The 25,245-nt window shown below is 41.0% G+C and overlaps 2 protein-coding genes across 4 annotated transcripts in view; one reads left to right on the forward strand and one right to left on the reverse strand.

Annotated features, from left to right (window-relative positions):
* Window positions 1–25,245, forward strand: part of SMIM10L1 (small integral membrane protein 10 like 1) — a 251,598-nt gene that overhangs the window by 124,561 nt on the left and 101,792 nt on the right. The gene's annotated exons all lie outside the window — the stretch shown is intronic.
* Window positions 11,747–15,501, reverse strand: LOC101140583 (basic salivary proline-rich protein 4). The gene is made up of 4 exons (XM_019038577.3): window positions 15,394–15,501; window positions 14,431–14,466; window positions 13,094–13,944; window positions 11,747–11,945 (listed from the first exon to the last, which is right to left on the reverse strand). The coding sequence occupies exons 1-3, from the start codon at window positions 15,455–15,457 to the stop codon at window positions 13,112–13,114; spliced, it is 933 nt and encodes a 310-aa protein (XP_018894122.3). The 5' UTR covers window positions 15,458–15,501; the 3' UTR covers window positions 11,747–11,945; window positions 13,094–13,111.

The following is a 25,245-nucleotide window of genomic DNA, read 5'->3' on the forward strand; positions in this document are numbered from 1 at the left end:
AAAAACCCTAGAAGAAAACCTAGGCAATACCGTTCAGGACATAGACATGGGCAAGGACTTCATGTCTAAAACACCAAAAGCAATGACAACAGAAGCAAAAATTGACAAATGGGATCTAATTAAACTGAAGAGATTCTGCACAGCAAAAGAAACTACCATCAGAGTGAACAGGCAACCTACAGAGTGGGAGAAAATTTTTGCAATCTACTCATCTGACAAAGGGCTAATATCCAGAATCTACAATGAACTCAGACAAATTTACAAGAAAAAAGCAAACAACCCCATCAACAAGTGGGTGAAGGATATGAACAGACACTTCTCAAAACAAGACATTTATGCAGCAAACAGACACAGGAAAAAATGCTCATCATCACTGGCCATCAGAGAAATGCAAATCAAAACCGCAATGAGATACTATCTCACACCAGTTAGAATGGCAATCATTAAAATGTCAGGAAACAACAGGTGCTGGAGAGGAGGGGAGAAATAGGAACACTTTTACACTGTTGGTGGGAGTGTAAACTGGTTCAACCATTGTGGAAGACAGTGTGGTGATTCCTCAGGGATCTAGAGCTAGGAATACCATTTGACCCAGCCATCCCATTACAAGATATATACCCAAAGGATTATAAATCATGCTGCTATAAAGACACATGCATACGTATGTTTATTGCGGTACTATTCACAATAGCAAAGACCTGGAACCAACCCAAATGTCCAACAATGATAGACTGGATTAAGAAAATGTGGTGAGGCTGGAGCCAAGGCGGCCGAATAGGAACAGCTCTGGTCTACAGCTCCCAGCATGAGCAACGCAGAAGATGGGTGATTTCTGCATTTCCATCTGAGGTACGTGGTTCATCTCACTAGGGAGTGCCAGACAGTGGGCGCAGGACAGTGGGTGCAGTGCACCATCTGTGAGCCGAAGCAGGGCGAGGCATTGCCTCACTCAGGAAGCACAAGGGGTCAGGGAGTTCCCTTTCCTCGACAAAGAAAGGGGTCACAGATGGCACCTGGAAAATCGGGTCACTCCCATCCCAATACTGCGCTTTTCCAACAGGCTTAAAAAACGGCGCATCAGGAGATTATATCCTGCACCTGGCTCAGAGGGTCCTACGCCCACGGAGTCTCGATGATTGCTAGCACAGCAGTCTGAGATCAAACTGCAAAGAGGCAGAGAGGCTGGGGGAGGGGCGCCCACCATTGCCGAGGCTTGCTTAGGTAAACAAAGCAGCCGGGAAGCTCGAACTGAGTGGAGCCCACCACAGATCAAGGAGGCCTGCCTGCCTCTGTAGGTTCCACCTCTGGGGGCAGGGCACAGACAAAAAAAAAGACAGCAGTAACCTCTGCAGACTTAAATGTCCCTGTCTGACAGCTTTGAAGAGAGCAGTGGTTCTCCCAGCACGCAGATGGAGATCTGAGAATGGGCAGACTGCCTCCTTAAGTGGGTCCCTGACCCCTGAACCCCGAGCAGCCTAACTGGGAGGCACCCCCTAGTAGGGGCAGACTGACACCTCACACAGCCAGGTACTCCTCTGAGACAAAACTTCCAGAGGAACGATCAGACAGCAGCATTCGCGGTTCACGAAAATCTGCTGTTCTGCAGCCACCGCAGCTGGTACCCAGGCAAACCGGGTCTGAAGTGGACCTCTAGCAAACTCCAACAGACCTGCAGCTGAGGGTCCTGTCTGCTAGAAGGAAAACTAACAAACAGAAAGGACATCCACACCAAAAACCAATCTGTACATCACCATCATCAAAGACCAAAACTAGATAAAACCACAAAGATGGGGAAAAAACAGAGCAGAAAAACTGGAAACTCTAAAAAGCAGAGCGCCTTTCCTCCTCCAAAGGAAAGCAGCTCCTCACCAGCAATAGAACAAAGCTGGATGGAGAATGACTTTGATGAGTTGAGAGAAAAAGTCTTCAGACGATCAAACTACTCCAAGCTACAGGAGGAAATTCAAACCAAAGGCAAAGAAGTTGAAAACTTTGAAAAAAATTTAGACGAATGTATAACTAGAATAACCAATACAGAGAAGTGCTTAAAGGAGCTGATGGAGCTGAAAGCCAAGGCTCGAGAACTACGTGAAGAATGCGGAAGCCTCAAGAGCTGATGCGATCAACTGGAAGAAAGGGTATCGTGATGGAAGATGAAATGAATGAAATGAAGTGAGAAGGGAACTTTAGACAAAAAAGAATAAAAAGAAATGAACAAAGCCTCCAAGAAATATGGGACTATGTGAAAAGACCAAATCTACGTCTGATTGGTGTACCTGAAAGTGACAGGGAGAATGGAACCAAGTTGGAAAACACTCTGCAGGATATCATCCAGGAGAACTTCCCCAATCTAGCAAGTCAGGCCAACATTCAGATTCAGGAAATACAGAGAACGCCACAAAGATACTCCTCGAGAAGAGCAACTCCAAGACACATAATTGTCAGATTCACCAAAGTTGAAATGAAGGAAAAAATGTTAAGGGCAGCCAGAGAGAAAGGTTGGGTTACCCACAAAAGGAAGCCCATCAGACTAACAGTGGATCTCCAGGCAGAAATTCTACAAGCCAGAAGAGAGTGTGGACCAATATTCCACATTCTTAAAGAAAAGAATTTCAACCCAGAATTTCATATCCAGCCAAACTAAGCTTCATAAGTGAAACACAAATAAAATCCTTTAAAGACAAGCAAATGCTGAGAGATTTTGTCACCACCAGGCCTGCCCTAAAAGAGCTCCTGAAGGAAGCACTAAACATGGAAAGGAACAACTGGTACCAGCCACTGCAAAATCATGCCAAATTGTAAAGACCATCGAGGCTAGGAAGAAACTGCATCAACTACCGAGCAAAATAACCAGCTAACATCATCATGACAGGATCAACTTCACACATAACAATATTAACTTTAAATGTAAATGGACTAAATGCTCCAACTAAAAGACACAGACTGGCAAATTGGATAAAGAGTCAAGACCCATCAGTGTGCTGTATTCAGGAAACTCATCTCACATGCAGAGACACACATAGGCTCAAAATAAAAGGATGGAGGAAGATCTACCAAGCAAATGGAAAACAAAAAAAGGTAGGGTTTGCAATCCTAGTCTCTGATAAAACAGACTTTAAACCAACAAAGATCAAAAGAGACAAAGAAGGCCATTACATAATGGTAAAGGGATCAATTCAACAAGAAGAGCTAACTATCCTAAATATATATGCACCCAATACAGGAGCACCCAGATTCATAAAGCAAGTCCTGAGTGACCTACAAAGAGACTTAGACTCCCACACAATAATAATGGGAGACTTTAACACCCCACTGTCAACATTAGACAGATCAACGAGACAGAAAGTTCACAAGGATACCCAGGAATTGAACTCAGCTCTGCACCAAGCAGACCTAATAGACATGTACAGAACTCTCTACCCCAAATCAACAGAATATACATTCTTTTCAGCACCACACCACACCTATTCCAAAATTGACCACATACTTGGAAGTAAAGCTCTCCTCAGCAAATGTAAAATATCAGAAATTATAACAAACTGCCTCTCAGACCACAGTGCAATCAAACTAGAACTCAGGATTAAGAAACTCACTCAAAACTGCTCAACTACATGGAAACTGAACAACCTGCTCCGGAATGACTACTGGGTACATAACGAAATGAAGGCAGAGATAAAGATGTTCTTTGAAACCACCGAGAGCAAAGACACAACATACCAGAATCTCTGGGACACATTCAAAGCAGTGTGTAGAGGGAAATTTATAGCACTAAATGCCCACAAGAGAAAGCAGGAAAGATCTAAAATTGACACTCTAATATCACAATTAAAAGAACTAGAAAAGCAAGAGCAAACACATGCAAAAGCTAGCAGAAGGCAAGAAATAACTAAAATCAGAGCAGAACTGAAGGAAATAGAGACACAAAAACACTTCAAAAAATTAATGAATCCAGGAGCTGGTTTTTTGAAAGGATCAACAAAATTGATAGACCGCTAGCAAGATTAATGAAGAAGAAAACAGAGAAGAATCAAATAGACGCAATAAAAATGACAAAGGGGATATCACCATCGATCCCACAGAAATATAAACTACCATCAGAGAATACTACAAACACCTCTGTGCAAATAAACTAGAAAATCTAGAAGAAATGGATAAATTCCTTGACACATACACCCTCCCAAGACTAAACCAGGAAGAAGTTGACTCTCTGAATAGACCAATAACAGGCTCTGAAATTGTGGCAATAATCAATAGCTTACCAACCAAAAAGAGTCCAGGACCAGGTGGATTCACAGCTGAATTCTACCAGAGGTACAACAAGGAACTGGTACCATTCCTTCTGAAACTATTCTAATCAATAGAAAAGAGGGACTCCTCCCTAACTCATTTTATGGGGCCAGCATCATCCTGATACTAAAGCCTGGCAGAGACGCAACCAAAAAAGAGAATTTTAGACCAATATCCTTGATGAACATTGATGTAACAATCCTCAATAAAATACTGGCAAACCAAATCCAGCAGCACATCAAAAAGCTTATCCACCATGACCAAGAGGGCTTCATCCCTGGGATACAAGGCTGGTTCAATATATGCAAATCAATAAATGTAATCCAGCATATAAACAGAACCAAAGACAAAAACCACATGGTTATCTCAATAGATGCAGAAAAGGCCTTTGACAAAATTCAACAACACTTCATGCTAAAAACTCGCAATAAATTAGGTATTGATGGGACATATCTCAAAATAATAAGAGCCATCTATGACAAACCCACAGCCAATATCATACTGAATGGGCAAAAACTGGAAGCAATCCCTTTGAAAACTGGCAGAAGACAGGGATGCCCTCTCTCACCACTCCTATTCAACATAGTGTTGGAAGTTCTGGCCAGGGCAATGAGGCAGGAGAAGGAAATAAGGCATATTCGATTAGGAAAAGAGGAAGTCAAATTGTCCCTGTTTGCAGATGACATGATTGTATATCTAGAAAATCCCATTGTCTCAGCCCAAAATCTCCTTAAGCTGATAAGCAACTTCAGCAAAGTCTCAGGATACAAAATCAATGTACAAAAATCACAAGCATTCTTATACACAAATAACAGACAAACAAAGAGCCAAATTATGAGTGAAATCCCATTCGCAATTGCTTCAAAGAGAATAAAATACCTAGGAATCCAACTTACAAGGGATGTGAAGGACCTCTTCAAGGAGAACTACAAACCACTGCTCAATGAAATAAAAGAGAATACAAACAAATGGAAGAACATTCCATGCTCATGGGTAGGAAGGATCAATATCATGAAAATGGCCATACTGCCCGAGGTAATTTCAATGCCATCCCCATCAAGCTACAAATGACTTGCTTCACAGAATTGGAAAAAACTACTTTAAAGTTCATATGGAACCAAAAAACAGCCTGCATCGCCAAGTCAGTCCTAAGCCAAAAGAACAAAGTTGGAGGCATCGCGCTACCTGACTTCAAACTATACTACAAGGCTACAGTAACCAAAACAGCATGGTACTGGTATAAAAACAGAGATATATACCAATGGAACAGAACAGAGCCCTCAGAAATAATGCCGCATATCTACAACTATCTGATCTTTGACAAACCTGAGAAAAGCAATGGGGAAAGGATTCCCTATTTAATAAATGGTGCTGGGAAAAGAGGCTAGCCATAGGTAGAAAGCTGAAACTAGATACCTTCCTTACACCTTATACAAAAATTAATTCAAGATGGATTAAAGACTTAAACATTAGACCTAAAACCATAAAAACCCTGGAAGAAAACCTAGGCATTACCATTCAGGACATAGGCATGGGGCAGGACTTCATGTCTAAAACACCAAAAGCAATGGCAACAAAAGCCAAAATTGACAGATGGGATCTCATTAAACTAAAGAGCTTCTGCACAGCAAAAGAAACTACCATCAGAGTGGACAGGCAACCTACAAAATGGGAGAAAATTTTCGCAACCTACTCATCTGACAAAGGGCTAATATCCAGAATCTACAATGAAGTCAAACAAATTTACAAGAATAAAACAAACAACCCCATCAAAAAGTGGGTGAAGGACATGAACAGACATTTCTCAAAAGAAGACATTTATGCAGCCAAAAAACACATGAAAAAATGCTCACCATCACTGGCCATCAGAGAAATGCAAATCAAAACCACAATGAGATACCATCTCACACCAGTTAGAATGGCAATCATTAAAAAGTCAGGAAACAACAGGTGCTGAAGAGGATGTGGAGGAATAGGAACACTTTTACACTGTTGGTGGGACTGTAAACTAGTTCAACCCTTGTGGAAGTCAGTGTGGCGATTCCTCAGGGATCTAGAACTAGAAATACCATTTGACCCAGCCATCCCATTACAGGATATATACCCAAAGGACTATAAATCATGCTGCTATAAAGACACATGTGCACGTATGTTTATAGCGGCACTATTCACAATAGCAAAGACTTGGAACCAATCCAAATGTCCAGCAACGATAGACTAGATTAAGAAAATGTGGCACGTATACACCATGGAATACTATGCAGTCATAAAAAATGATGAGTTCATGTCCTTTGTAGGGACATGGATGAAATTGGAGATCATCATTCTCAGTAAACTATTGCAAGAACAAAAAACCAAACACCACATATTCTCACTCATAGTGGGAATTGAACAATGAGAACACATGGACACAGGAAGGGGAACATCACACTCTGGGGACTGTTGTTGGGTAGGGGGAGGGGGGAGGGATAGCTTTAGGAGATATACCTAATGCTAACTGACGAGTTAATGGGTGCAGCACACCAGCATGGCACATGTATACATATGTAACTAACCTGCACATTGTGTACATGTACCCTGAAACTTAAAGTATAATAATAATTAAAGAAAAGAAAAGAAAATGTGGCACATATACACCATGGAATACTATGCAGCCATAAAAAATGATGACTTCATTTCCTTTATAGGGACATGGATGAATCTGGAAACCATCATTCTCAGCAAACTCTCGCAAGGACAAAAAACCAAACATCACATGTTCTCACTCATAGGTGGGAATTGAACAATGAGAACACTTGGACACAGGAAGGGGACATCACACACTGGTGTCTGTTGTGGGGTGGGGGGAGGGGGGAGGGATAGCATTAGGAAATATAACGTAAAAGACGAGTTAATGGGTGCAGCACACCAACATGGCACATGTATACATATGTAACAAACCTGCACATTGTGCACATGTACCCTAGAACTTAAAGTATAATAATTTAAAAAAGTTAACTCAAGATGGATTAAAGACTTAAATGTAAGACCAAATCCATAAAATCCCTGGAAGAATACCTAGACAATACCATTCAGGACATGGGCATGGGCAAAACTTTATGACTAAAACACCAAAAGCAATTGCAAGAAAAGCCAAAATTGACAAATGGGATCTAATTAAACTAAAGAGCTTCTGCACAGTAAAAGACACTATCATTAGAGTGAACAGGCAACCAACAGAATGGGAGAAAATTTTTGCAATCTATCAATCTAATGAAATCTAATATCCAGAATCTACAAGTAACTTAAACAAATTGACAAGAAAATAACAACCATATCAAAAAGTGGGTGAAGGATATGAACAGACATATCTCAAAAAAGACATTTATGTGTCCAACAAACATGAAAAAAGCTCATCATCACTGATCATTACAGAAATGCAAATCAAAAACGCAATGAGATACCATCTCATGCCAGTTAGAATGGTGATTATTAAAAAGTCAGGAAACAGACTGGGCACAGTAGCTCATGCCTGTAATCCCAGCATTTTGGGAGGCCGAGATGGGCAGATCACTTGAAGACAGGAGTTTGAGACCAGCCTGACCCACATGGTGAAACCCTGTCTCTACTAGAAATACAACATTAGCTGGGCATGTTGGTGTATGAGTGTAATCCCAGCTACTCAGGAGACTGAGTATCACTGGAACCCGTGAGGCAGAGGTTGCAGTGAACCCAGATCCCACAATTGCACTCCAGCCTGGGCAACAAAGAACAAAACTCTGTCAAAAAAAATATATATATATACACAAAAATTAGCCAGGCACGGTAGCATGCACCTGTAATCCCAGCTACTCAGGAGGCTGAGGCAGGAGAATCACTTGAACCCAGGAGGCGGAGGTTGCAGTGAGCTGAGATCAGGACACTGCACTCCAGTCTAGGTGACAGAGCCAGACTCTGTCTCCAAAAAAAAAAAAAAAAAAAAAAAAAGTCAGAAAACAACAGATGCTGGAGAGAATGTGGAGAAATACGAACAGTTTTACACTGCTGGTGGGAGTGTAAATTAGTTCAACCATTGTGGAAGACAGTGTGGCAATTCCTCAAGGATCTAAAATCAGAAATATCATTTGACCCAGCAATCCCATTACTGGGTATATACCCAAATGATTATAAATCTCTCTACTATAAAGACACATGCACGCGTATATTTATTGCAGCACTATTTACAAGACCAAAGACTTGGAACCAACGAAATGCCCATCAATGACAGACTGGATAAAAAAAATGTGGCACATATACACCTTGGAATACTATGCAGGAACAGAAAACCAAACACCACATGTTCTTAGTCATAAGTGGGAGTTGAACAATGAGAACACAGGGACACAGGGAGGGGAACATTACACACCAGGGGATGTCGGGGAGCAGGAGGCAAGAGGGATAGCATTAGGAGAAATATCTAATGCATGCCGGGCTGAAAACCTAGATGATGGGTTGATGGGTGCAGCAAACCACCACAGCACGTGTATACCTATGTAACAAACCTGCACCTTCTGCACATGTATCCCAGAACTTAAAGTATAATAAAAAAGAAAAGAAAAGAAAGCCACAAAGAGATATCATGTTACCTCAGTCAGAATGACTATGATTAAAAGCGTGAAAAATAACAGCCGTTGGCAAGGATATGGAGAAAGGAGAACTCTTATACACCCCTGGTGGGAATGTTAATTAGTACAGCTTCTATGGAAAACAGTGTGATTTGTCAAAGAACTAAAACTAGAAGTACATTTGCATTGAGCAATCCTACAACTGGGTATCTCCCCAAAGGAAAAGTAGTCAATGTATCAAACACATACCTCGACCTGTATGTTTATTGTAGCAACATTCACAGGAACAAAGATATTGAATCAACCTAAGTGTCCATTAATGAATGATTTGATTAAAAATGTAATTATATATACCCAATGCCATACTACTCAATCATAAAGAGAGAATGAAATCACATATTTTGTGGCAGTATGGATGGAACTGGAGGTCATTTTCTTAAGCAAAACAGGCTAGATACAGAAAATGAAATATAACATGCTCTCACTTGTAAGTGGTTGCTAAAGAATGTGTTTGCACAGATGAAGAGAGTGAAATAATACACAATGAAGACTGGGAAGTTGGGGAGGCACTTGCCACACTTGAGCAGTTGAGTAGTAGGATATTAATTAATAAATGCAGATTTTGTTATTGAATAATGAATACCCTAATGTCATGGCTTAAGCACTATGTAATCTATTTAACAAAACCAAACTTGTAATACATACATTTGTGCAAATAAACATTTTTAAAATTAACAGAAACTCTAGGCATACTGCTCCCCCATCCTCACCATTAAAAAGAAGAGGCAATGACCAGTGTGGCCACAGCAGAATGAACTAGGTATAGAGCAGCCACCAATTCCAGAGATAGTTAGGGCTCAATACATAGGACTTTAGCATAGTTAAAAATTAGCATTTTGTTCTTAGAGAGTAAAAGTGTGGCCATCAACTGGAAAACATAGAAAAGTAATATAATTTTTAAATGGCCAAGGTGGGTAATTGATTGTTGGGAAATAAATGGAACTATTTGGTGTAAACTGCAGATGAGGCTTGCTTAGAGGGGCTGATAGAGATGAAAGTGATGAAACTGGCTGCAGTAGGAAATTGTTTTGAAGCTTGAATTTCACAATGATAACATAGCTGATTTGACTAGATGTAATGTGATGGAAGAGGAAAAGAGAAGAGTCTAGAATAAATCCTAGTTTCCTTAATTAATTAGATGAATAATTTACCAAGACCTAATAGGTTGGAAGAGGAGTAACTTTGTAGTTACAGGAGGGAAGAGGCAGAGGTAGGAGAAACCCGAGGAGAGAGTGGGAGGTTCCTGGAAAGATTGATAGAGTGTTCCCAAAAGAATTGTAGGATCAATGGTGTTAAACTGCCAAGGGGTCACAGGAGATGCAGGACTGATAATCGATTCCTGAAATGAGTGGAATGCAGGCAGTAGATGACCTTGACAGACTTGGAGTGGAAAGAACAAAAGCATCTTTAGTGTGTGTTTAAAAAGAAAATGGAAGGGAGGGGATGGGGAAATAATCACATACATACATTTCAAGAACTTTTGCAATAAAAATGGCAGGCAAATAATAGGGTAGGAAAGAAACACTAAGAGTCTTAGCAAAACCTCTGTAGAAATGGGTGATGTTTCAGCAGGCTTTTGCTGATTGAAGTAATCCCATAGAGCATAGATGTAAGAATCAGGAGACAAAAGGGTCACATGCAGAAGCAAAATCCTTGATTGGGTAATGTGGTTCAGAATCAAGAGGAAAGGTAAGAGATAGGGGTAGGGAGGCTTCAACTATGATAATAGGAGAGAAGTCAGAGAACCGGGATTGAACTGAATGTGGGTTGCTCAACTTGGTGGTGGTTACAGTGAGATCCTTCTATTCTGAAATTTCTGAAATTCATAGTGAATTATCTGAGGCTATCGGTGGGCACAGGGGCAGTTTTCTAATATTGAACCTTCCTTGCTTGAGAAGCAGACATGCCAATCTCTGCAAGGTTTTTGGTATGTATGTTATCTGAATAGTCTCCATACCCTAAGGTAGTTGTTATGATTCTTCTCATTGTAGATGAGGAATGAAGCTCTGAGAGACCAAGTAGCTTTTTAAGAGTTCAGAGCTAGCAAGAAAGAGTTATGTCTTAACTAAAATCTGAGAGTGTCCCAATTCTTTGCTCCTAAAAGTCACGCTGCCTCCTTGATGAAATCCATTCAGGTTTCATTAAAGAAAGGTGAGGAACATAGGGAGGGAGGGAAGTGATCACTGTTAAAATAGGGTCAATGGGATAGAGAGGGTTCTGGGAATAAGAAGCATAGAACCCTGTTCATTCCCTTGAAACCAAACTCAGTTTCTTAGAAATTATAAGGATTTCTTTTAGCTTCTGTGACTTATTTTCCATTTGTTGTGGTTTTTGTCCTTAAAATTACTGGAATATCAGTAAACAATCTGAAAATAATTTTAGATTTTCAATTTGTGCTGTAGAAGTCAGGGAAGTGCCAGGTGTGGTGGCTTATGCCTGTAATCCCAACACATTTGGAGGCCAAGGCAAGTGGATGACCTGAAGTCAGAATTTCTAGCCTAGCCTGGCCAACAGGGTGAAAATGCATCTCAACTAAAATTACAACAATTACCCAGGTGTGATGGTGGGAACCTGTAATCCCAGCTACTGTGAAGGGTGAGGCAGGAGAATAGCTTGAACCCAGGAGGTGCTGGTTGCAGTTAGCCAAGATCGCGCCACTGCATTCCAACTAGGTGATAGAGCAAGACTCCATCTCAGAAAAAGAAAAAAAATTTGAAGTCAGGGAAAGAGATAAACAGTAAAACATTTTTCATGGCAGCTGGCTAAGTTAGGATTAAAGAGAAAGGAAACTCCCTGGAAGCATCAGACAGAAGGGGTCCTAGATGTTCTTATAATGTGTTCTTGGTCCTCACACTCCACATTCACAAACACTGAGAAAGAACACCACAATGAGAAATTGCAAGCTGATTATTTTATTAGTATATTAAAGTTAGAGCTATGATGACTTTGTTCCAATGTCATGGCATTTGTAGCAATTGAATCATTTGAATTCACTGATATCTTCTTATTCACTTCCTGAAATAAACAAACAAGCAAGTTCATAGATCAGACTTGACATGGCAGGAAATGTCTAATTCCTCACCGGTGTTACTGCAGTAGAGTACATGAGAGCCCATCCTCTCTCCCCCTATCCCTTCAACCTCCTGTGTTCCTTCCTGATTTTTTCTGTGTTCACTCTTTTGATGCCCTTACACACAGTGTGCTCCAAATTGTGGCTTAGAAGATGAAGAGAAAAGATCATCCTTAGGTTGCTATGACTCATTGCTGTTGAATTTGTTCAGGGATATATTTACACAGATGGTAACTGGAACATATTCTATAATACTGAGAAGCTAAAACCACCCTCAGTGTCCAGTGACAGGGATTGGTTAACGAAATCATGGCACAGCTACACAATAGAGTAGTATAAAAATGTAAAAGCAAACAGAAAACCACTGAAGATATGTAGTGACCTTTATAAACTGATGTGGAAATTTTTCAAAAAAATGTATTTTTTAAATGACTAACATATATACCTGCATATAAGTTATGGCATTAGTGGTAGGGTAAAAGAATGCTATATGTCTATGCACACATAAATATTTCAAAGAAAAGATCCCATAAGGTTAACAGTGGGAGCTTTTTGAAGGAAGGAAGGTGGATAGGATGAGTTATGCCTTTAAAATTAGCTTCATATTTTTCCATTCCATTAGATATTTTTTGTTAGCTTAATCATGTACGTATTGAAAAGTTAAGTATCTAAAAAGTGAGATGCCATTTAGCTGCTGAAAGATCAGGGACCATTTGGCAGGAATACTGGACTCGAGAGGCTGGTGTGAGGCAGGACTGAGCAAATGGTGCTCAGGTGAAAACTTTAAATGGGAGGTCTCTGAGTTAGTGGATAGAAAACAGAGCGCCAAGAATGAACATGGTACTACTTCCTCATTGCCAACACAATTTAAGACAGATCGTATGGTATGTTGTTTCTCAACATCAGAATTCCTTAAAGATTTTGTTAGAAATACAGGGTCCCCTTACCCTATTCCAGAGTATCTGAATACAAATCTTTAGAAATGGGTTCTAGGACAATACAATGTCAATGGGTTTTAGTTGATTCATTGGCACAATAAAGTTGGAGAACTGTAGCAATTAGAGTCCTGATGAAGAATAAAGTGGAATCATACCTGTCATTGAATCCTAGATTACTGGGGAGGCTGTTGTCCCTGGGCAGGTCTGGGTGGCCTGCCCCCTTGAGGAGGTGGAGGTGGTCCCTGGGGCTTTCCAGCAGGAGGTGCCTGAGGCTGCTGGGGATTGCCTCCTGCTGGGGGTGGGCCTTGTGGCTTTCCAGGAGGTGGGGGACCTTGAGGCTTGTTGCCTTCTTGTTGGGGTGGTCCTTGTGGCTTTCCTGGAGGAGATCGGGCACTTCGGGACTTGTTTCCTCCCTGTGGGGGTGGTCCTTCTGGCTTTCCTGGATGATGGGGGGGACCTTGGGACTGGTTTCCTCCTTGTGGGGGTGGTCTCTCTGGCTTTCCTGGATGAGGTGGGGGACCTTGGGACTGGTTGCCTCCTTGTGGGGGTGGTCCTTGTGGCTTTCCTGGAGGAGATCGGGCACTTCGGGACTTGTTTCCTCCCTGTGGGGGTGGTCCTTCTGGCTTTCCTGGACGATGGGGGGGACCTTGGGACTGGTTTCCTCCTTGTGGGGGTGGTCTCTCTGGCTTTCCTGGATGAGGTGGGGGACCTTGGGACTGGTTGCCTCCTTGTGGGGGTGGTCCTTGTGGCTTTCCTGGAGGAGATCGGGCACTTCGGGACTTGTTTCCTCCCTGTGGGGGTGGTCCTTCTGGCTTTCCTGGACGATGGGGGGGACCTTGGGACTGGTTTCCTCCTTGTGGGGGTGGTCTCTCTGGCTTTCCTGGATGAGGTGGGGGACCTTGGGACTGGTTGCCTCCTTGTGGGGGTGGTCTTTCTGGCTTTCCTGGATGAGGTGGGGGACCTTGAGACTGGTTTCCTCCTTGTGGGTGTCGTCCTTCTGGTTTTCCTGGAGGAGGTGGGGGACACACGGCATTCACTGAATAGTTGCCGCAAATTTTTACAGTAATGGAGCTAAATGGGGAAATGCACAAAAATGAGACCCAGACACTAATTTCTTTGCATTTTCAGTGAAACCCTAGAACTCTGGAGTGGAACACTGGGGGAAAAGGAAGCAGTTGAGGGGCTCTGAGTCTAAGGAGGAGTCAGAATAAGGACACTGGCCGTTTGTCTGTCATCTCCCAGGAGGCACTCCTGGCCAGGGGGATGTCAACCCACTCCTGCTGTCATCTAAGCCAAGCATCTCTGAATTCAGTTTGGTGGTCTGCTCATGGTCCCCAGAATCAAGTTTGCATGAAGATTGCCTATATCATTAGGGGCAATAACATTAATCAATTCCTGAAAGGAAAGTGTTGATAAGAAGACACTGGAGAACTGATCCATTTGTAAGCAGAAAAAGGGAGTCAAAACAGATTGAGAATGAATTGGGATTTACCTGATATTAGGAAGAGAGATTCTTCCTGGCTGACATCTAGAAGAGAAGCACAGAATGATGGGAAATGTTACATCTCAAATCTTTCAAGACTCACAAGTGTTCTACAGGGAAAATTGTCTTCTCACCACACCCCATGCATCCCCTAGGTTAACTCATCAGCCACCATCTGTGAAGCTGCTGGAAGGGGTGGAAGGTGTAAGAGGAGGCAGGGTTGTTACCACACAGAGCAACAGCAATGAGTTCAACATAGAACAGCCCGTTTTTTTCCTCCTTAGCATCCCTCAAGACTTAATGCTAATTTAGTTTATGCATGCCAGGTACTTCAATGCGATATTTTGGTGTTCTTATGCCCTCCATCTCCTTTTAATATATTGCATATGTACACATGCTTTCTCAATAGGGGTAACCAGAAGTAATCATTTCAATACAATCTAACCCATTCCACTCCCAGCACATTGAAATACTGCATGTAGGAGTGAGAAAAATTATAATGATTGGCTCTGATATTTCTACATCTTTAGTTAGACAGAGACAAGTGTTCTATCCAGTTCTGTCTCTGCAGTATCTCTGATGTGTATGTGTCTCTATCATCAATGCCAACTGTACAGCAAGACCACCATCATCCCTGTGTACTTACTGGGATCAGTATAGGATCTTCACAGCTGGACTTCCCTGAATCTGCCTTGCATTCTCCACTGCAGCCTTCACAGCACAGTTCTATCTCTATAAATTCAAATCTTACCTTCTCATTCCCCTGGAACAAATTCGTTATTGGATTTTCATTGTACATTAAATAAATTAGAAGTCCTTAGTGTGGAATGAGGGCACAACAGGTCTCCCGATCCTAGGCATGAAAACTCTGCAGCCCCGTCTGTGTTTTCATTCTCCTCTCTTCCCCATAATTACCACTGTCACCTCCTAAGTCCCAAGCAGTCACCGCATCTTTTCCCCCTTCTGTTTTACCTTCACTTGAACTCTCAGCTGAGCTCAGGGCCAGGAGGGCCACTGACAGCAGAATCAGCAGCATCTTGCTGGAGGCTCTGGAGTCACTCCCAGCTGTGTGCTAGGAGGAACGTGGCAACTCCCTTTATAAAGAGGAGCAAAACAATGGCACCTTTGAGCACTGGGTGGGCCTCACCACCTCAGAGACTGGGTTCTGCTTTCCTTACTGCAGGTCAGGTGTATCCCTTATTTCTCTTTGGGACTCTAGCCCAGAGGGATGGGTTGGGTTGGATATTGTTTGTGCCTTATTTCTAAAAGGTACGACTATGACTTGAACAAAGGTTTTAAAGAAACTGTGTCCAAGCTATCAGCACTGTGTCATAATTGAACTTCAGACATCATTAGAGTTTCAATCCTTTTGGTAAGACTATGTCTGCTTTCCACTCTACTATTTATTTCTGTGTAATATTTGTGGGGGCAGTGAAGCTACAGCCAGCAGTGAAGATGGTCAATTTCTCTGGCTCTTTATAGAGCCTGTTTCCATCTCTTGTGATGTGTGTGTACAGATAGTATCACAATTGGCTAAAGTTTTGATGTGATAGAGATGGTTTCTGCTAGCTGTGTGATGGTGTGAAGACGACACCCTCCTGGGCACACATAGATGACAGAAAGCTGCCCCACAGCCTGCTCGGGCTACAGCTATTGTTCAAGCTTCTGTGGATCTGACTCAGCTCAGGCAAGGCTTGTTGTTATGCAACACAGGAAGGCCAAAATTGTGTATTTTAAAGTACCTTTAGAGGTTATTAATGCAAAATGTACACAGAAACCATAAGGAAATTCCTAGATCTGAGAAAACCAAATACATAATTCCTTGCAGGAGCCATGCGATATCATGTTGCCAAAACTTCCTTCATGCTCTTCCCTTTGTCCAGAATATTCTATAAAAATCACCCTCTGCTTCATTTCTTTTAATAATTGTATTGAATTCCTACCACTTATAATTAAGTGGCTACAATTCTACATTCAAATAGGATAATCAGATACCCTCGTTAAAGCCTAAATTGCATTATATTGGTATTCTTGGTTTAGTCAGTATTTGTGTTACCTGTTTTCTCAGATTATTCTTCCACAAAGAGTATTTTTTCTATAATATTCTGATATGCATTCCTCCCCACCTTCTTTCTGGTTCTTCTTTGTTCATATTTTATTTTCTGAGTCAAGCCCATTATGTGTATTTTTCTTTATGTATCTCGCTTTTTTCCCCATGAATTTGGTGAGATTTCCTTTATTTAATCTTCTAAGTATTAGGATATAGTACTTATCATCTTTGTTTCATTCTTGTCTGTGGAATTTCATAATAAATGTTGTGTTTCCAAAAAGCCCTATCAGAGCCCTGCATTGTTAGCACTTCTTTCAGCTACTGATTCTTCTGTTATATCTGATAAATCCCTGCTCATCAGTTCATGGAATATACAGGTTAGTCAGTATCAACAGCTGCCATTTACCACTTAGACCTTCCGTGTGTCTTGTGTAATTGTTCACATTTTGTGCATGGCTGGTATTAATTTGAGAACAGCTTGGTTGGAGGTATGATGGAGGTAGAGAGAGTATGTGACAGTAAATCCTAAAGACAGGCCTCTTGAACATTGTGGTTGAGTAGATCCTGGGCTTTGCAGATGAGAATCTGGGTGGCCCTTCTGAAGAGTTGCAGGTAACAGTACAAGCAGACTTCCTAATACAAAAGGCTTTGCTACAGATAACTTTGGCCTTGCAAGGGAACCACGAAGATTGGTATTTTCCCTGACAAAAATATACACGTACTTGAAATGGGAATACAACTGGAGATGAGCAATCCTGCTTAGGTGGCTTAAGTTAGACCATCAGGTAACAAAGGAATGTCAGAGAAAAGGAGCAGCAGAGGCCAGGCTGACATTGCCTGATATTGTCACCAACTGAGGTTGCTGCAGGCCTGATGCAAGACAGACTTCCCCTTGGCAGGAAGGTACAGGAAGAGAATGAAAATGCCCCTAAAGATCACTCATTTCAGGCCCTTTCCTGACCTTCTCCAATGTCAGCAATGAGTAAAGTTTTTCAGGAAAGCATAAATATCAGCTATGCACTCACCAGACAAAACAAAAAAGAGATGATGGAAATGCGGAAAGGGACACTCTCTGTGAGTGAGGGTGGGTGGAAGAGAGAAGCAGGACTGCAGCAGGAACTTGGGCACCTAGACGTGAGTGGAAGCCCTCAGCACTCCACTTGCCTTCTAATATCCATGTTCATATTCTGAGGTCCTGAAGGAACAGTCTTCAACATATGAAATTTTAGGAAACACAATTCAGCTCTCATAACAGCTCCCAGCCTTTTCTAAGTCAAGTGTTCAGTGGTTCAAAACTCCTCACTCCCTTCAGGCACTGCCCTTTAGCAAATCAAGTTGCCTCCACTTTCAACACTCATCCCAAATACAACCATTTGCGTAAACTTTACTAGAAGGTGATAGTTCAGGCCATGATGCTCTCTCCTGAAGGACTTTAATATCCTCAGTGCTCTTGGTAACATTCCTACCCCAGCACATCCCATATCCATTCCCCTCATATCAGTCAGGGTGATCATTGAAAAGTAGGAATTAGATCATAACACTTTTGTGCTTCAAATGCTCTTAGGATTTTCTTCTGCACTTGTAATAAGATCCAAACTTCATGCCTCAGCTCTCTCACACTTCCACATCTCTCTCTTTTTGAAGACTTGGAAGCTCTGTGAATGGAACAGAAAGCCAAATCTTCCTCAACTTACTGTGTTCATTGCGTAAACCAACCATTCTGATAATACAGTTGTGTGTGAGAATTCAGATTTGTGTTGACTTTTCTAAAAACTTCGGTTACACTGGTAGGATGGTCATCTTTATATTTTTATTTGATGTTGATGCTCTGTAATATATATATTTCACAACTATTTGAGCATATTTATATTCTTTCCATTTATCCTAGCAAAGGCTGATTATAATAGAAAACATTTCTTCAGCATTTACTATATGATATTCAATCTTCAGGACCATCATATTAGGGAGGTGTGATTATTATTATTATCTTAATTTTGTAGATGAGGTGACTTAGATGTGTGCCTAGGTTCATATACAGGTACTAAGTGGAATGGAAGGCAGTCAGTTCTCACAGCTGAGTTCTTGCCTATTGTGCTCCACTGGTTACTTGGTCTTCATTCATTTCTTTACAAGAATGTGAAAGGAAGGGAGATTCAGAGAATAAAAACAAGTTTCTCTTACAGTATTTTCAAGGTTATGTTTTCCTGAGACATTAACAGCTGAGGTGAGGAAAAATATATTTTCCTGAGTAAACATGTTTGTTTAAAATCATAATCACATTTAAACATCTTCCAGCATTCTGTTTTACCCCTTGGATTTATATAAAGACACTCAGAGGAATTAATTCTTTTTTTTCTAATTACAAAACCCTGCCAATAAAGATCCTGTATGTACTTCCTTAATCCATGGTACACGCATTTTTCTTGGGTGACATATTGGCATTCGCAAAATATGTGTATGCCCTTTTAAATTGACTAAATTTGATCCTTCTAATCACAATGATTCTAAAATTCTAGAAATCCAGGAGGGAGTCTGTTCAGAGAGTTCTCTAAGAAAGGATAAATTGTATACCACTTACACAGCTTTCAGTTTTCTGCATGAAGATATCTCCTGTGTCCTGGCCCCAGAGCTGGTGTACTGTCCTGAGTGGTTGGGGCCACAGAAGGCATTGGTCATCAGCCTAAGGTCAAGGTCTGCAGCCTCAGCTCACCACTGTTATCACAATGTCAGAGTGTATTCTTCACCTTTCAGTTACACTTCCTAGCAGTTCATAGAGAAGTACAATCACAACCTATCTCATAAGAAATACAAAGCAATGTATATCACCCTCATACTTTTCTGATGATGTACCAAATCTGTAAGCTGATACATTTAAAACAGGAATTTCATTAAAGTGATTAATCAATGACTCACTTATTAAACAGATAAACCTGTACCTATCTGTTACAAAAGATGTTGTCTCTTCTGCTTAAGAACCACAAATTATTGTTTATTTCATTGATTTTGAAGTCCACATGTGAGCATATTTATCATCTTGGAAATTGTTTTTCAAATATGATCATGACAGAATCATTCATCTAATGTTTTCTTCTTACAATGGTACCTTGACATCCTCTCTGGAAGGGGTGAGGTCTTTTTACCCCCTTTAATTGGGGTAGAACTTCGTTACTGCCATGACCAGTAGATTATATCAGAAGTGATACTTTGTGACTTTTGAGTCTAGATCATAGAAATGCCATGCAATTCCAAATTATTCTTTATGGAACTTGCCACATGCTGTGAGGAAGCCCATGCTGTGAGACAGAGATAGAACATTCATTTAAAAAATGATTGGAGGAGGAGCCAAGATGGCCGAATAGGAACAGCTCCGGTCTACAGCTCCCAGCATGAGCGACACAGAAGATGGGTGATTTCTGCATTTCCAACTGAGCTTTGAAGAGAGTAGTGGTTCTCCCAGCACGCAGCTTGAGATCTGAGAACAGGTAGACTGCCTCCTCAAGTGGGTCCCTGACCCCCGAGTAGCCTAACTGGGAGGCATCCCCCAGTAGGGGCCAACTGACACCTCACACGGCCAGGTACTCCTCTGAGACAAAACTTCCAGAGGAATGATCAGACAGCAGCATTTGTGGTTCACCAATATCTCCTGTTTTCCAGCCACCACTGCTGATACCCAGGCAAACAGGGTCTGGAGTGGACCTCTAGCAAACTCCAACAGACCTGCAGCTGAGGGTCCTGTCTGTTACAAGGAAAACTAACAAGCAGAAAGGACATCCTCACCAAAAACCCATCTGTATGTCACCAACATCAAAGACCAAAGGTAGATAAAACCACAAAGATGGGAAAAAAACAGAGCGGGAAAACTGGAAACTCTAAAAATCAGAGTGCCTCTCCTCCTCCAAAGGAACGCAGCTCCTCACCAGCAATGGAACAAAGCTGGACGGACAATGACTTTGACAAGTTGAGAGAAGAAGGCTTCAGATGATCAAACTACTCCGAGCTACAGGAGGAAATTCGAACCGATGGCAAACAAGTTAAAAGCTTTGAAAAAAAATTAGATGAATGGATAACTACAATAACCAATAAAGAGAACTCCTTAAAGGACCTGATGGAGCTGAAAACCAAGGCACGAGAGCTACGTGATGAATGCAGAAGCCTCAGTAGCCAATGCAATCAACTGGAAGAAAGGGTATCAGTGATGGAAGATGAAATGAATGAAATGAAGTGAGAAGAGAAGTTTAGAGAAAAAAGAATAAAAAGAAACAAACAAAGCCTCCAAGAAATATGGGACTATGTGAAAAGACTAAATCTACATCTGATTGGTGTACCTGAAAGTGACAGGGAGAATGGAACCAAGTTGGAAAACACTCTGCAGGATATCATCCAGAAGAACTTCCCCAATCTAGCAAGGCAGGCCAACATTCAAATTCAGGAAATACAGAGAACACCACGAAGATACTCCTCAAGAAGAGCAACTCCAAGACACATAATTGTCAGATTCACCAAAGTTGAAATGAAGGAAAAAATGTTAACGGCAGCCAGAGAGAAAGGTCAGGTTACCCACAAAGGGAAGCCCATCTGACTAACAGCTGATCTCTTGGCAGAAACTCTACAAGCCAGAAGAGAGTGGGGACCAATATTTAACATTCTTAAAGAAAAGAATTTCAACACAGCACTTCATATCCAGCCAAACTAAGCTTCATAAGTGAAGGAGAAATAAAATACTTTACAGACAAGCAAATGCTGAGAGATTTTGTCACCACCAGGCCTGCCCTAAAAGAGCTCCTGAAGGAAGCACTAAACATGGAAAGGAACAACCGGTACCAGTCACTGCAAAAACTGCCAAATTGTAAAGACCATCAAGGCTAGGAAGAAACTGCATCAACTAACAAGCAAAATAACCAGCTAACATCATAATGACAGGATCAAATTCACACATAACAATATTAACTAAAAAGTTAAATGACCTAAATGCTCCAATTAAAAGACACAGACTGGCAAATTGGATAAAGAGTCAAGACCCATCAGTGTGCTGTATTCAGGAAACTGATCTCACATGCAGAGACACACATAGGCTCAAAATAAAAGGATGGAGGAAGATCTACCATGAAAATGGAAAACAAAAAAAGGCAGGGGTTGCAATCCTAGTCTCTGATAAAACAGACTTTAAACCAACAAAGATCAAAAGAGACAAAGAAGGTCATTATATAATGGTAAAGGGATCAATTCAACAAGAAGAGCTAACTATCCTAAATATATATGCACCCAATACAGAAGCACTCAGATTCATGAAGCAAGTCCTTAATGACCTACAAAGGGACTTAGACTCCCACACAATAATAATGGGACACTTTAACACCCCACTGTCAACATTAGACAGATCAACGAGACAGAAAGTTCACAAGGATATCCAGGAATTGAACTCAGCTCTGCACCAAGCAGACCTAATAGACATGTACAGAACTCTCCACCCCAAATCAACAGAATATACATTCTTTTCAGCACCACACCACACCTACTCCAAAATTGACCACATAGTTGGAAGTAAAGCACTCCTCAGCAAATGTAAAAGAACAGAAATTATAACAAACTGCCTCTCAGACCACAGTGCAATCAAACGAGAACTCAGGATTAAGAAACTCACTCAAAACTGCTCAACTACATGGAAACTGAACAACCTGCTCCTGAATGACTACTGGGTACATAATGAAATGAAGGCAGAAATAAAGATGTTCTTTGAAACCACTGAGAGCAAAGACACAACATACCAGAATCTCTGGGACACATTCAAAGCAGTGTGTAGAGGGAAATTTATAGCACTAACTGCCCACAGGAGAAAGCAGGAAAGATCTAAAATTGACACTCTAACGTCACAAGTAAAAGAACTGGAAAAGAAAGAGCAAACATATTCAAACGGCTAGCAGAAGGCAAGAAATAACTAACATCAGAGCAGAACTGAAGGAAATACAGACACAAAAAGCTCTTCAAAAAAATTAATAAATCCAGGAGCTGGTTTTGTGAAAATATCAACAAAATTGATAGACCGCTAGCAAGACTAATAAAGAAGAAAACAGAGAAGAATCAAATAGATGCAATAAAAATGACAAAGGGGATATCACCACTGATCCCACAGAAATACAAACTACCATCAGAGAGTACTATAAACAGCTCTATGCAAATAAACTGGAAAATCTAGAAGAAATGGATAAATTCCTCGACACATACATCTTCCCAAGACTAAACCAGTAAGAAGTTGAATCTCTGAATAGACCAATAACAGGCTCCAAAATTGAGGCAATAATCAATAGCTTACCAACCAAAAAAAGTCCAGGACCAGATAGATTCACAGCCAAATTCTACCAGAGGTGCAAAGAGGAGCTGGTACCATTCCTTCTGAAACTATTCCAATCAATAGAAAAAGAGGGAATCCTCCCTAACTCATTTTATGAGGCCAGCATCATCCTGATACCAAAGCCTGGCAGAGACACAACCAAAAAAAAGAATTTTAGACCAATATATCCTTGATGAACATTGATGCAAAAATCCTCAATAAAATACTGGCAAACCAAATCCAGCAGCACATCAAAAAGCTTATCCACCATGATCAAGTGGGTGTCATCCCTGGGATGCAAGGCTGGTTCAACATACACAAATCAATAAATGTAATCCAGCATATAAACAGAACCAAAGGCAAAAACCACATGATTATCTCAATAGATGCAGAAAAAGCCTTTGAGAAAGTTCAACAACTTCCTCCATGCTAAATCTCTCAATAAATTAGGTAATGATGGGACATATCTCAAAATAATAAGAGCTATCTATGACACGCCCACAGCCAATATCATACTGAATGGGCAAAAACTGGAAGCATTCCCTTTGAAAACGGGCAGAAGACAAGGATGCCCTCTCTCACCACTCCTATTGAACAGAGTGTTGGAAGTTCTGGCCAGGGCAATCAGGCAGGAGAAGGAAATAAAGGGCATTCAACTAGGAAAACAGGAAGTCAAACTGTCCCTGTTTGCAGATGACATGATTGTATATCTAGAAATCCCCATCGTCTCAGCCCAAAATCTCCTCAAGCTGATAAGCAACTTCAGCAAAGTCTCAGGATTCAAAATCAATGTACAAAAATCACAAGCATTCTTATACACCAATAACAGACAAACAGAGAGCCAAATCATGAGTGAACTCCCATTTGCAATTGCTTCAAAGAGAATAAAATACCTAGGAATCCAACTTACAAGGGATGTGAAGGTCCTCTTCAAGGAGAACTACAAACCACTGCTCAATGAAATAAAAGAGGATACGAACAAATGGAAGAACATTCCATGCTCATGGGTAGGAAGAATCAATATCGTGAAAATGGCCATACTGCCCAAGGTAATTTATAGATTCAATGCCATCCCCATCAAGCTAACAACGACTTCACAGAACTGGAAAAAACTACTTTAAAGTTCATATGGAACCAAAAAAGAGACCACATTGCCAAGTCAATCCTAAACCAAAAGAACAAAGCTAGAGGCATCAGGCTACCTGACTTCAAACTATACTACAAGGCTACAGTAACCAAAACAGCATGGTACTGGTACCAAAACAGAGATATAGACCAATGGAACAGAACAGAGCCCTCAGAAATAATGCCGCATATCTACAACTATCTGATCTTTGACAAACCTGAGAGAAACAAGCAATGGGGAAAGGATTCCCTATTTAATAAATGGTGCTGGGAAAACAGGCTAGCCATATGTAGAAAGCTGAAACTGGATCCTTTCCTTACACCTTATACAAAAATTAATTCAAGATGGATTAAAGACTTAAATATTAGACCTAAAGCCATAAAAAAACTAGAAGAAAACCTAGGGAATACCATTCAGGACATAGGCATGGGCAAGGACTTCATGTCTAAAACACCAAAAGCAATGGCAACAAAAGCCAAAATTGACAAATGGGATCTAATTAAACTCAAGAGCTTCTGCACAGCAAAAGAAACTACCATCAGAGTGAACAGGCAACCTACAAAATGGGAGAAAATTTTTGCAACCTACTCATCTGACAAAGGGCTAATATCCAGAATCTACAATGAAGTCAAACAAATTTACAAGAAAAAGACAAACAACCCCATCAAAAACTGGGTGAAGGATATGAACAGACACTTCTCAAAAGAAGACATTTATGCAGCCAAAAAACACATGAAAAAATGCTCACCATCACTGGCCATCAGAGAAATGCAAATCAAAACCACAATGAGATACCATCTCACACCAGTTAGAATGGCAATCATTAAAAAGTCAGGAAACAACAGGTGCTGGAGAGGATGTGGAGAAATAGGAACACTTTTACACTGTTGATGGGACTGTAAACTAGTTCAACCATTGTGGAAGTCAGTGTGGTGATTCCTCAGGGATCTAGAACTAGAAATACCATTTGACCCAGCCATCCCATTACTGGGTATAAACCCAAAGCACTATAAATCATGCTGCTATAAAGACACATGCACATGTATGCTTATTGTGGCACTATTCACAATAGCAAAGACTTGGAACCAACCTAAATGTCCAACAATGATAGACTGGATTAAGAAAATGTGGCACATATACACGATGGAGTACTATGCAGCCATAAAAAAGGATGAGTTCATGTCCTTTGTAGGGACATGGATGAATCTGGAAACCATCATTCTCAGCAAACTATCACAAGGACAAAAAACCAAACACCACATGTTCTCACGCATAGGTGAGAACTGAACAATGAGAACACATGGACACAGGAAGGGGAAC

Source organism: Gorilla gorilla, chromosome 10 (assembly GCF_029281585.2).
Source record: "Gorilla gorilla gorilla isolate KB3781 chromosome 10, NHGRI_mGorGor1-v2.1_pri, whole genome shotgun sequence".
NCBI classification, from domain to species: Eukaryota; Metazoa; Chordata; class Mammalia; order Primates; family Hominidae; genus Gorilla; species Gorilla gorilla.

What these genes read in the sequence shown, in the direction of transcription:
- LOC101140583 (XM_019038577.3), bottom strand. Translation starts at nt 15,457, where the DNA reads ATGCTGCTGATTCTGCTGTCAGTGGCCCTCCTGGCCCTGAGCTCAGCT. An exon ending in AGCTGAGAGTTCAAGTGAAG is followed by an intron (nt 14,467 to 15,393) that starts GTAAAACAGAAG and finishes CTTCTCTTCTAG; the next exon opens with ATGTCAGCCAGGAAGAATCT. An exon ending in ATCTCTCTTCCTAATATCAG is followed by an intron (nt 13,945 to 14,430) that starts GTAAATCCCAAT and finishes CACCTCCTCCAG; the next exon opens with GAAAACCAGAAGGACGACAC.